Below are 13,003 nucleotides of genomic sequence, written 5' to 3'. Positions count from 1 at the left end.
AGGAGTATCACCTATATGCTTAAATGCAAAGGTGCTGATTCATATTTAAGGGCACACTGCCAGGGCATCCTGAGTATTCAATTATCTTCACTATCTAAAAACAGGTCATTTTCCCACATGCTTTCTTAAGGTTAGCTGCAAAGTTTTAAAAGGTCAGTGTTTTAGAAACCAAAGCCTTCTCCATATCTCCATATCTGACCCAGGGACAGAAAACAAAATCAAGATGAAGTGAGATAAGCAAAAAATTAAAAAAAAGAAAGAAATGAAGAGGGTTACTCTGAGAGTTAGTAATAGATTGAGGGAAAAAAAAAGAGAGAGAGAGAGAAAGCCCAGCACATGTTAAGCAGAAAATCAGACTATAGAGTAAAATGTGGGCAAAATTGACAGAAAGAAACAGAAAGACAGGGACAATATGTCAGAACGGCTTACCCATGAAGGCAATGCCATTTTTCAAGAGAAGTTCCGGTAGTTTGGGATTCTCAGAAGCATGACCCCAGCCAGCCCACACTGCCTGCAAGGGAATATAATATAATTCATTCTTAAAATTCATACAAAACCCCCACAAACTGCAAGAGTCTCTATCCAGGCTGGCCCTGTTTCTTGAGGTACAGTAGTTCCACAGCAGCCTAATGCTTAATTCAGCTTCTATGCTTGATTGTTGGCAAACTCTTTACAGAGTAACAATAAGTAGTTCATTGTGGCAAGATTTCTGAAGGTGTCAAAACCAAGTTGAAATTGATGTTAAGATCCAGTTATACTTGTTGCTCTTTAGGAAACTCAATTCATAGCCTAGGCTGTAAAGGGCGTTTTCTAGAAAAACTGGCTATGTTTCACATATTCAATTACTATGGCCACTCCATTACATCTTTATTGATTACACTGCCATCTAAGTTTAGAGTTTTTTCCTCTTTGGGCTTTAAGGTACCTACCCTAAACTTACTAACACAATGTGACAGGGAAGAAACAGCCTACTTCTTTAATATACCACCATCCTTTAGGCTAATATTCCACAACAAACAGGTAATTTTTACTGGCTCAAAGGAGAGATACCTAGAATAAATAATCTCTGGAAGACGCTTCCAAACCTTCTGTTTGTATTATGTTTACCTTATTTTTAGCCATTCCATTATTTCCATCTTTCTTTTCCTTATTTGGTTTAGTTATCCCATACACATGCATTTAATAATTTTCGAAAACGATGCTTTACAAAAATGTTCTTCTCTAGATATCCCCTTGTGCCTAACTATAAAATGGCTAAATTTGGTTTTAAAGGGCACATTGGCATCTCTTACTTGTACTGGGATCCTTTTAGCAATATCAAGAATTAATTCCACATTTGCATAGTTGTTGTTGTTTGGTCCTCCAGGCACTGGCACATAGTGATCTGCCATCTTAATGTATTCTGAAAATGCAAGTGAATTAATAGAGAACACATGATTTTTTTTTTCCAGAAATATAATTGCACAGCAAAACTACGTAAAGGTCAGGGACTATCATAAGTAACCACAGGACAAACAGCATTAGTAGGATAATTTCCAGGACCATTTAGTTCGAGGCTCTTAGTTTGTTAAGTCACAAGCACTAATACGAGTTAATCCCATATTTAGAAGCTCTTATACTAAAATAGCAATTCTCCAACATTTTACTATGTAATCTTTCTGAGGAATCTTTATGACTTCTATATCAAGGCTGATGTGTCTGTCAGTTAGGGGCCCAAGTGCAATTACTCTATTCTGAGAAGAAGTTCTAGTCCTGACATCCTTTGTCTTTAACTGGCACTGGACCTAGAGAAAGCCCTTTTCCTGGTACAGAGCTTGACAGAATGGAGAAAGATAGGAGAGCCTGAATGGCTTGCAAACTGGCTAAACAAGAAAGGTTAGTTACAGGAGTGTCTGGAAAGAGTTTATCTGGAATACTGAGGGTAACAGGTATTTGTAAGAAACTTTAGAAAGATAACCACTTTCTCATATATATTTGTTGTACAGTATTCCCTTTCAAATTTGTCACCTAACATCTCTATTTTCCTATTCTGGCAATGACAATTGTAACACAAGAGCTACCACGTGTAGGGACTGTAACTAGCACTTTGTATATACATTATCTCATTTAATTCTCTCATCAACCCAATATATGACATGTGACAGAAAATGATGGCTTGGAGGAGTTAAGTAACTTCCTCAAAGTTCATTTCCACCATTTATAAATTTATTTTAGCTTTCAAATTTCAACTCAAGCATCCAACATTATTTACTAATAATAAATTTATTTTATCTTGTTCTTTTTTAAAAATGTAAGTTCCAGGATACATGTGCAGGACATCCAGGTTTGTTACATAGGTAAACGTGTGCCATGGTGGTTTGCTGAACCTATCAACCCATCACCTAGGTATTAAGCCCCACATGCACTGGTAAAGGACAGGAACAGACAGACGCTTCTCAAAAGAAGACACTTATGCGGCCAACAAACATATTTTAAAAAAAACCTCAACATCAGTGATCATTAGAGAAATGCAAATCAAAACCATAATGAGATATCATCTCACGCCAGTCAGAATGGTGATTATCTTGTTCTTATTTCTAAAAGATTTTAAGTCCCTTCTAAAAAAAATTCTACTAAAAAAAATTCCGCTAGAATTTCTTCAAAATTAAAATAGGCTTATTGTTCTCTTTGATTATAGGAAGGAAAGCATGCAAATTATTAAATAATGTTAGATAATACAACAGAATATAACAATACTATATTTTAAAAGTGAAAATTGGCCAGGCACAGTGGCTCACGCCTGTAATCCTAGCATTTTGGGAGGCTGAGGTGGGCGGATCACGAGGTCAGGAGATGGAGACCATCCTGGCTAACATGGTGAAACCCCATCTCTACAAAAAATACAAAAAATTAGCCGGGGATGGTGGCACAAGCCTGTAGTCCCACCACAGACAGAGTGAGGCTGAGGGAGGCTGAGGCAGCAGAATCGCTTGAACCTGGGAGGCAGAGGTTGCAGTAAGCTGAGATCACGCCACTGCACCAACCTGGGTGACAGAGCAAGACTCCGTCTTAAAAAAAAAAAAAAAAAAAATTAGCTGGGCCTGGTGGTGGGCACCTGTAATCCCAGCCACTCGGGAGGCTGAGGCATGAGAGTCGCTTGAACCCAGGAGGCAGAGGTTGCAGTGAGCCGAGACTGCGCCACTGCACTCCAGCCTGGGGGACAGAGCGAGACTCTCACCTATTGTCCCACCTCAAAGACAACCAGTTTATGCTTTACTGTATATAAATATATATATTTTTGGTATATATATGTTTAATATTTTTTATGGATACCTAATATTTCAATAGCCTATATAATTCATTTGACTACTAACTTATCGATGGAAGTACAGATTATGTATAATTTGAAAAATAATAAAATAATGTGTGTCCCTGTACGGCTGTCCAATTATATCCACAGATATGTTACTAGCAATAAAACTATTGGGTCAAAAGGTATTCACATTTTCAGACTCTCACTAGCAACATGGGTACCAAATACTCTCACCTATGTTAGGTATTATCAATGTTTTCAATTTTGTGAGTTTTGTAAGTAAAAAAAAAAATCTTCAGTATTGTTTTGGTTTAGATTTCTTTTTTGTTTGTTTGTTTGTTTTTGAGACCGGATCTCACTCTGACACCCAGACTGGAATGCAGTGGCATGGTCATGGCTCACTGCGACCTCGACCTCCCGGGCTAAAGTGATTCTCCCACCTCAGCCTCCGGAGTAGCTGAGACTACTGGCATGCGCCTCTATGCCCGGCTAATTTTTGCATTTTTTGTAGAGACAGTTTCACCACATGGTCCAGGCTGACCTTGAACTCCTGGGTTCAAGTGATCCGCCTGCCTTGGCCTCCCAAAGTGCTGAGATTACAGGCGTAAACCACCATGCCTGGCCCTCCATACTTTTTATCAATAAGGTATAATCTCTTAACCTTAAGGTAGAGTATCTTCACAGATAACATGAAGAATAATATGGTATCAAGGATTTGCATCAAAATAATTGTGCACGGGGTTAAGAATATAGATGAAACTAGATTAGCCATAAGTTGATAATTATTGATATTGCATGACAGGTAGATGGGAAGGGATTCATTATACTCTTCAACTTTTACATAGTTAAAACACACACACACACACACACACACCAAAAAACACATTCATTTAAAATGCAAATCCTCAGATGTCCAACACACACACATACTCTCCTTAAAAGACAAAGTCTGTGCTTTTGAGGATGGAAAACAAGGTCCCCCTTGGCAAATACTATATCACATCTTGTAGCCATCCGTAATTTCTAGAAAACCACTTGTGTCATACCTTTATGCATTTGCATATGCTGTTCTTTCTGTCTGGTACACCTTTCTCTCTCCCCAATTGCTTCACTAACTCTTACTCATTCTTGGTTAGACATAATCTCTTTCAGAAAGCTGTCTTTCTCTCTTTTTTTTTTTTTTTTTTCATTGAGACTGAGTCTCGCTTTGTGGCCCAGGCTGGAATGCAGTGGCACAATCTCAGCTCACCACAACCTCCTCCTCCTGGGTTCATGCGATTCTCCTGCCTCAGCTTCCGAGTAGCTGGATTTACGGGCACCAGCACCATGCCCAGCTAATTTTTGTATTTTTAGTAGAGATGGGGTTTCATCATGTTGACCAGGCTGGTCCCAAACTCCTGACCTCAAGTGATCCACCCGCTTCAGCATCCCAAAGTGCTGGGATTACAGGCATGAGCCACCACACTCAGCCTAAGAAAGCTTTCTCTTAAGCCTGCCCCCAAGAATTAGATGTCTCATCTCTGTGTTCTCACCGGACCCTGTGCATGTTTCTTTTATAGCACTTACCTCATTGTATTGAAATTTGTTTCCTACAACAAGATCACATCTTATTCAACTGTCGGTCTCCATGTTAAGTGAATGAATAAATGAATTAATTGGAGTACCAGGTAGAAATGAATGGGGAAAAAGAAACCGGACCGGGCGCAGTGGCTTACACCTGTAATCCTAGTACTTTGGGAGGCTGAGGCAGGTGGATCACAAGGTCAAGAGACCGAGACCATCCTGGCCAACATGGTGAAACCCTGTCTCTACTAAAAATACAAAAATTAGCTGGGCATGGTGGCACGCACCTGTAGTCCCAGCTACTTGGGAGGCTGAGGCAGAAGAATTGCATGAACCCAGGAGGCGGAGGTTGCAGTGAGCTGAGTTTGCGCCACTGCACTGCAGCCTGGTGACAGAGCAAGACTCCCTCTCAAAAGGAAAAAAAAAAAAACCACGCAAGATAATCTGTATTTATTATAGATGATCTCATCTTTACAATTATCCAGTGAATTAGACATTAGGATCTTCCTTTTATAAGTATGAAACTTGTGGCTCAGAGATGCGAAAGTGTGCATCTAAATGATTTCATATAATAACATGAGATAGTTTGAATGTATGTCCCTCACCAAATATCATATTGAATTGTAATCTCCAGTCTCGGAAATGGGGCCTAGTAGGAGGTGTTTGGATCATGAGGGCAGCTCCCTCATGAATGGCTTGGGCCATCTCCTTGATGATACGTGAGTTCTCACTCTAAGTTCATATGAGATCTGGTTGTTTAAAAGTGTGTGGCACCCTCCCCACAATTCTCTGTGTTGTTCCTGCTCTGGCTATGTGATGTGCCTACTCCCCCTTCATCTTCCCCCAGGATAGTAAGTGTCCTGAGGCCTCCCCAGAAGCAGAGCAGATGCCAGCACCATGCTTCCTGTAAAGCCTGCAGAATCGTGAGCCAATTAAACCTCTTTTCTTTACAAATTACGCAGCCTCAGGTATTTCTTTATAGCAATGCAAGAATGATCTAATATATAACATTTGCTTTCTAATAAATTGGTGACTTCTCAATTTCTAAATAAGATGATATAATAACCTTTCTTTCTTAGGAATAATCATAATACCATTGTCTCAACAAAGAAAAAACATATGCAGACTAAAATAAGTATAAAAGGATAGCTCTTTTTCGCAGCTTCCTAGGAGTAAAAGATAAAAAAAAAGTAAAAAAAGATAGCTCTTCACATTATCTGTGGGTACTCTACCTTAAGAGATTATACCTTAGTGATAGAAGGTATGGAGAAGAAAGACTAGTCATATCTTTCAGCTATACCAATAGTCTTTATCTACAACTATCAGACAGAGAACCATCTGAGTAAAAAGAATATGTAGCCGAATTTACAGAGTGAAACACACTTCGGCCCCAAAAGGTCTCTCCCTCAGGAGGAGAAAAAAAAAATCTTAGCCCAAAGTTTTTCTATAATTCAATATAACGCATAAGGAAAAAACAGCATTTCCCTCTAAATCTTTCCACTTACACATTCCAAAGAATGTGGCATAGCAAATATTTAACACTGAAAAAGGCATACACTTGAAAGCCTAAATCAACACTTTTGTTAAATTTCTTCCTACTTAGCCCTAGGACACAGGAATCTGTACTGAGGTTGACTATAGTGCAATCATTTTTATATGTCTATTACTGACACATTTTAAACAGAAATTATTTTAAAAGGATTTTACTTGGAAGTCCTATGTTTGGGAATCCCCCTAAGTTAACACTCTCCTACTTAAAGGCTGTGCTGTTCCATGTTTTAGTTTTGAGAGTGATGCTTTCATAATGCTAATAACTCACCTGCATTGGCTTTAAGGTCTTCAGGTGTGACCATGACAACGAATCTAATTGCACGTTCATTTCGAAACATTTCATAAGACCACCTACGGATAGACCGCATGCATTTCACTGCTGCAATGCCATTGTTAGCAATAAGAACCTGGGAGGGGGAAGGAGATGGGAATGGGAAGAAAAGGCAGAAAAAAGCAACGATGGAGGAAAAGAGATGAGAGAATTTTTGCATATCTATCTTTCTGTGTAAAAGTCATACTTTCAACCAAGAATTCTTGTTACTGGTCCAGACTGTTAGAAACTGGCTTCCCCAAGTCCAAGCAGTATCTTTAAATGTTAACTAAGCAAATACTTGAGTATGTGCCAGCTAAAACATACTCCTTTCTAACTTCATTTATTTGAAGGGAAAAGTCACAATTACTTAAATCTGTGACTTTGTGAATTATTCTACCATACTACCATATCAATCACTAGGGAACAGAAGACAATGAAATTCAAAGGGATGATATATTATGAAATCAGGAATGGGGGAAGGCCAACCAGTGCAGTGCCATGCACTCTTCTCTGTTGCAATAAAATGAGGTACAGAGCACTGAACATGTTTAAAAACCCTGGTATTAGTTACTTTTCTCCAAAATACTGAACTCCAATACCTTAGAATTGTAGAGAATGCCTCAGAAAGAATGGTCACTGTTGTAGAAAAATCGAATAATCCTGAGACTTTCTGTAAACAAACCTTTCGTCTCCTTACCTATCTTGCAGTCATGCCTCTAAGGATAACATAGACTAATAGACACATAATCTGTCTTATTGGAAGACTAATAAAAGGATGCTGATGAAGTAATACTTTTAGGAGTGGAAATACAGGTCCCCATCCTTTAATCTTTTAATCACCGGAAGCTATTTCAACCAAGTCATCCTCTCAGCTCTGACATGGTTTAGATAAAAGTGACACGGAATTACATTTCAAAATACCTGGAATCTCTAAGTATATCATGTGGTATATTCCCTTGAAACATCTCAAATACTTGGTGGAAGCCAGTAAGTCACAGTGTATCAAACTCTTTAATCCTTCTCTTCTGAAACTCTCTCTACTCCCTTAGCCTTCAATCCAATGCTGTGGCATATTATCTCCCCACCAGCACCCACAAGCTAATCAATTCTTCATACCCTGTCAGATCAGTGCAGCCCCACCCTGTAAAACCACAAGATCTTTCAAAAACATGTTTTGTTTGAGACAGGGTCCCTCTGTCGCCCACGTTGGAGTGCAGTGGCACAATCCATAGCTCACTGCAACCTTGAACTCCTGGGCTCAAGTGATCCTTCCATTTTAGCCCCCCAAGTTGCTAGGACTCAAAAATAACTTTATGAGCACTATTTTAACTCCTTAATTAGCTATGATTAAATTATCTGTGGTAAATACATATTATAGGAAAACAGTGAAATTATATTAATAGGATGCTAGGGAGGCAGAAAGGCTAAAATTCACATAAAGAGGCAAAGCCTCTGAGAAACTAAATATCAGTTGGGAGCAAATCTAGATAACAAATCTAGGCAAGCATAAAATCCTAAGTGCTTTTGACAAAATAATTCAGCAAGTTATAACTTACCTTCTCAATCACTTTATTTCCCCCAAAGCGAGTAACAAATTCTGCTGGAGAAGCCACAGTGAAATCTCGTTGAGAATCTATTTTCTTTCTGTCTCGGCCCTGCTTTACTAGGTGCAAGCCAGACATGCTGGACCTATAAAAATACAAAAGCCATAAAAACACCACCTATATTTTCTGGAGACCTGCTTTTCACTACCATACCCGTAACAGTACTTTCACAACTGCATCCTGTGAAGACTGCATGCTGGCAGGTCACGTACTTTTCAAATAAAAGAGAGAAAAGAAAATGATCTTGCTTGTGGAAATTTAAGGAAAAAAAAGCGTTTCTGAATAATAAAAGATAATATCAAGGTTTACCAGCAGATGCCATCACAAAGAGATAGGCAAAGGATAAATGGTAGAAATAATAGACTCAGAGACCGTTAAAGCCAAAAAACAAGTTACCGGGGTTGTTTCTGAATCACGACTCTGGTGTGCAGATGACTTTCACCTCTGTATCTCTGACTTCTATCTTTCTTATGAGCTATAATATAACTCCACATTTTAAAACTGCCTACTAAATGTTTTACCTGGGTATCTCCTAGGTATTTCAAAATCAACAACTCCAAAACAAAATTCTTTACAAGGCAGCATAATATGCCATATTTAATCAGTTTTAAGGTTCTACTTCTTTTCTTTTTACTTTAAAAAAATCTCCTAGGCTGGGTGCAGTGGCTCATGCCTGTAATCCCAGCAATTTGGGAGGCTGAGATGAGAGGATGGCTTGAGACCAGGAATTCGAGACCAGCCTAGGCAACATGGCAAAACCCTGTCTATAAAAAAAATACAAAAATTAGCTGGCACAGTCATGTGTTCCTGTAGCCCCAGTTACTTGGGGTGGGGGGTGGGGGAGCACAGCTGAGGCAGATAAATTGCTTGGGCATGTGTGGTTGAGGCTGCAGTAAGTCATAGTCATGCTACTGCACTCTAGCCTGGGTAACAGAATGAGATGGGTGTCTCAAAAAAAAAAATATGAAATTGGTATGTATTTTACAATTGATGCCTTATTAAATTGGCAGTACTGTTTTTGTTGTTGTTTTGAGCCAGAGTCTCACTCTGTCGCCCAGGTTGGAATGCACTGGCCAGATCTCAACTCACTACAACCTTCAACTCCCAGGTTCAAGCGATTCTCCTGCCTCAGCCTGCAGAGTAGCTCAGACTGTAGGCGCGCCACCACACCTGGCTAATTTTTGTATTTTTAGTAGAGACAAGGTTTCGCCATGTTGACCAGGCTGGTCTCGAACCCCTGACCTCAGGTGATCCGCCCACCTCGGCCTTCCAAAGTGTTGTGATTACAGGCATGAGCCACCGCGCCTGGCTGGCAGTACTGTATTTTTTCTTAGTGGTACATAAAATAACAGCGTTTCTAACAATCAATGGCACCTTGGATTAGACAAAATATGATAGTGGAAACAGCACAGGCCTGGGTTTACATTCCAGATCTGTCCACTTAAATGATCTTTTGCAAATAATTTAACCTTTTCAGCTTCAGTGTTCTCTTTGTAAAATATGCATAATATTTACTGTCCCGGTTATTTACCTATTGTCTCTCAGCTCCAAACCTACCCTTTTATGCTGTGCTCTGTGACAATGGGGCCAAGATTCTGCAAACTTCATTTCCAAGACTCCTTTGCTAGCTCCTTCCCGTTCTGTTCACCAAACCGGAAGGCAGAAAGGTAAGAAAAGGGCCTTCCTTCCTATTTCCCAGCTGTTATCAGCATTGCTCCAGCTGTAACAGAGACTTAATTCCAGTCTCTAGCTTCTTTCAACAGTCTGGTGAAAAGCCACAGAGGTACCAGCAGCAGTGGGTTGTGGCTCTTTGGCAGTCAGAATATCAACCTTGCCATGCTCACTCATCCTCTGGACCTCACTGCCTGGGCCTATCAATCACCTGTCAGGCCAAGGATCTGAGTACCAGCTACTCAAAGCTTATGCCCAGAGGTCCAGGCACCAGCCCTCCAGGAGACCTCCACCAAGCTCCTAGTTCTGGTAACACTACCTCCCCTTTTGTTCTCCCAGACTTAGGGGTGATAGCTACTTCCTCTAGTTATTAACTCTGGGGTACCTCAGCATGCCTTTTTTGTTGTTGTTCTTTTATTCTTCTAACACCCAATTATGCAATTCTCACTATTGAATGTTCTCTGTTTATAACACCTAGTACAATTTATTTTCCTTGTGACTGCACCTTGACTGATAGACCCTCCAAAAGAGTGTTCAGAGGATTAAATAAGATAGTGGATATAAGCTCCTTTGTACACCGTTTGATAGACAGCTGTTTTCTTTTCCTATTCCCACCTTTTCTTCCTTTCCCCTACAATTTAAACTTGATGGGGCAGTAAGGTATCTTTTCAAAATAAGAAGGTATGATTAAAATCTTCCCACATGCAGCACAATATCTAGCTTTCTGTGCACATATAGTTTTACATATACATACATAAATAAGACCAGTCTTTCTTTCTTCTCTGAGTGTCTCTATGCATAAAACTCAATGAGTGGGCATTTTCCCTACACTTCACATGACTTAGTGTGGCTCTTAACTTGCAAAACCACCACCTACGGGAGTATAACAAGAAGGGACAAGGCCAGGCACGGTGGCTCACACCTGTAATCCCAGCACTTCGGGAGGCCGAGGGAGAGGATCACTTGAGGCCAGGAGTTCTAGACCAGCTTGGCCAACATGGCAAAACCACGTCTCTACTAAAAAAAACAAAACAAAACAAATATCCAGGCATGGTGGTGCACGTCTGTAATCCCAGCTACTCAGGAGGCTGAGATGGGAGAATCACTTGAACCCAGGAGGCGGAGGTTGCAGTGAGCAGAGATCAAGCCACCGCACTCCAGCCTGGGCGACAGAGCGAGACTCTGTCTCAAAAACAAAAAGACAAAAAAAAAAACAAGGGACAGTTCAGAGTCTAGCAGCTACTTTGCCTACTAGACTTAAGGACAGCCATAACAAAGGCTATGCACTCTGCTGTTGGCACTCAATATAAAATGCTCTGTACCCTTCTTAGAGACTGACATTTCAAGCTGGTCAATCTATTAAAATTTTCTTCATCCTTTTCTATCCAGGTATTTAGTTATACTGCATCTGGACTGGAACTTTAAAGTTAAGAGGCACCTTATAGAAAAAAGAGGCCCACAAGGAGAATGATTTGTCTAAGGTCACAAAGGAAGTCTGTAGCATATATAGACCAGAAAACCAGGTTTCATGGTCATTTCAATGTTCTTCCAATTACACTATGCAACATATCTAATGATAATAAACACCAGAGGTCTAAAAACAGTGCCAGTGTACATGTTTTGTTTCATTTTTTTAATCACTTCATTTTTCTTTCATACATTCTTTTTAATTTTTTTATTATTGCATGTATTTTTAAATAAATAAAAATTACCTTCCTGTCCTTAACTTTGTCATGAACCTATTTCTTTTGGGCCCCAAGTCCATGGATCATTATCAGTGTATCAGACTGAGCAATAACATGAATGAATCTGAAAAACCTCATGTTCAGAGAAGGAAATCAGACACAAAAAAGTATACACCATATGACTCCATTTATATGACAAGGATAACTAATCTACAGTGCAGAACACGAATCAGTGCGCTGGGGCTGTGGGAACCGACTGCAAGGGAGTATGGGAATGATGGAAACGTTCTATATCTTGATCTCGTAGTAATGGTTACACGGGTAGATATATGTGTTAAAACCATCAAACTACATAATTTTAAAAGGTGAACTTGGCCTGGTACATTGGTTCACACGTGTAAACCCAGCACTTTGGGAGGGCAAGGCAGAAGGATTGCTTGAGCCCAGGAGTTCAAGACCAGCCTGCGCAACATAGAAAGAGCTCATCTATACAAAAAAATCAAAAAATTAGCCGGCCTTCGTGGCACACGCCTATAGTCCCAGCTACTTAGGAGGCTGAGGTGGGAGAATCACTTGAGCCAGGAAGACTAGGCTGCAGTAAGCTATGATCACACCACTGCACTTCAGCCTAGGTGACAGAGTGAGATCCTGCCCCCCCTCCACAAAAAAAAAGGGGTAAACTTTACTGTACTTAAATTATACCTCAACAAACCTGACTTTTGAAAATACTCATTTAACTGCCAGGCATGGTGGCTCCCGCCTGTAATCCCAGCACTTTGGGAGGCTGAGGCGGATGGATCACTTGAGGTCAGGAGTTCGAGACCAGCCTGACCAATATGGTGAAACCCCGTCTCTACTAAAATTACAAAAATTAGCCAGACGTGGTGGCAGGCGCCTGTAGTCCCAGCTACTTGGGAGGCTGAGCAGGAGAATCGCTTGAACCCAGGAGACAGAGGTTGCAGTGAGCCAAGATCATGCCACTGCACTCTAGCCTGGGTGACAGAGTTAGACTCCATCTCAAAAAAAAAAAAAAGCAAAAAAATCATTTAACTGTCCACATAAAACAGGTATATCTGGCTGTAAATTATTCCTCAATAAAGTTGGCTTTTAAAGAACTGTTACTAATGGTATTGAAAGGCAACACAGAGAATAAGGCTAAGGAAGTACCCACACCTTGAAAATCAGCAACTGTAAGTATGGCACAATCAAACATTTCTTCATCTGTCCTCATTATCTTCAACCCTCTAGGCACCTCCACTTCATATCCCATGAGTATTTCAAAGTCTGAGGATACAAAAATGTCAATCAAAATGCAAACTAGGAC

At 40.1% G+C, this 13,003-nt stretch overlaps 1 protein-coding gene across 11 annotated transcripts in view; it reads right to left on the bottom strand.

Moving 5' to 3' along the window:
- ACACA (acetyl-CoA carboxylase alpha) overlaps positions 1–13,003 on the bottom strand; it is a 324,373-nt gene that overhangs the window by 192,694 nt on the left and 118,676 nt on the right. For 8 of the 11 annotated variants that reach the window (XM_031011317.3, XM_055388359.2, XM_031011323.3 and 5 more), the window contains 4 exons: positions 8,276–8,408; positions 6,675–6,813; positions 1,293–1,402; positions 430–511 (listed from right to left, as the gene is read on the bottom strand). In XM_031011317.3, the coding sequence (XP_030867177.3) occupies positions 430–511; positions 1,293–1,402; positions 6,675–6,813; positions 8,276–8,408 (464 nt within the window). Of the gene's footprint in view, positions 1–429; positions 512–1,292; positions 1,403–6,674; positions 6,814–8,275; positions 8,409–12,850; positions 12,966–13,003 lie in introns of those variants that run through there. The other 3 variants (XM_063706503.1, XM_063706504.1, XM_055388356.2) reach the window with 2 other exon arrangements.

This window comes from Gorilla gorilla, chromosome 4, assembly GCF_029281585.2.
Source record: "Gorilla gorilla gorilla isolate KB3781 chromosome 4, NHGRI_mGorGor1-v2.1_pri, whole genome shotgun sequence".
NCBI lineage: Eukaryota > Metazoa > Chordata > Mammalia > Primates > Hominidae > Gorilla > Gorilla gorilla.
This window is presented reverse-complemented; position numbering and strand designations above follow the sequence as displayed.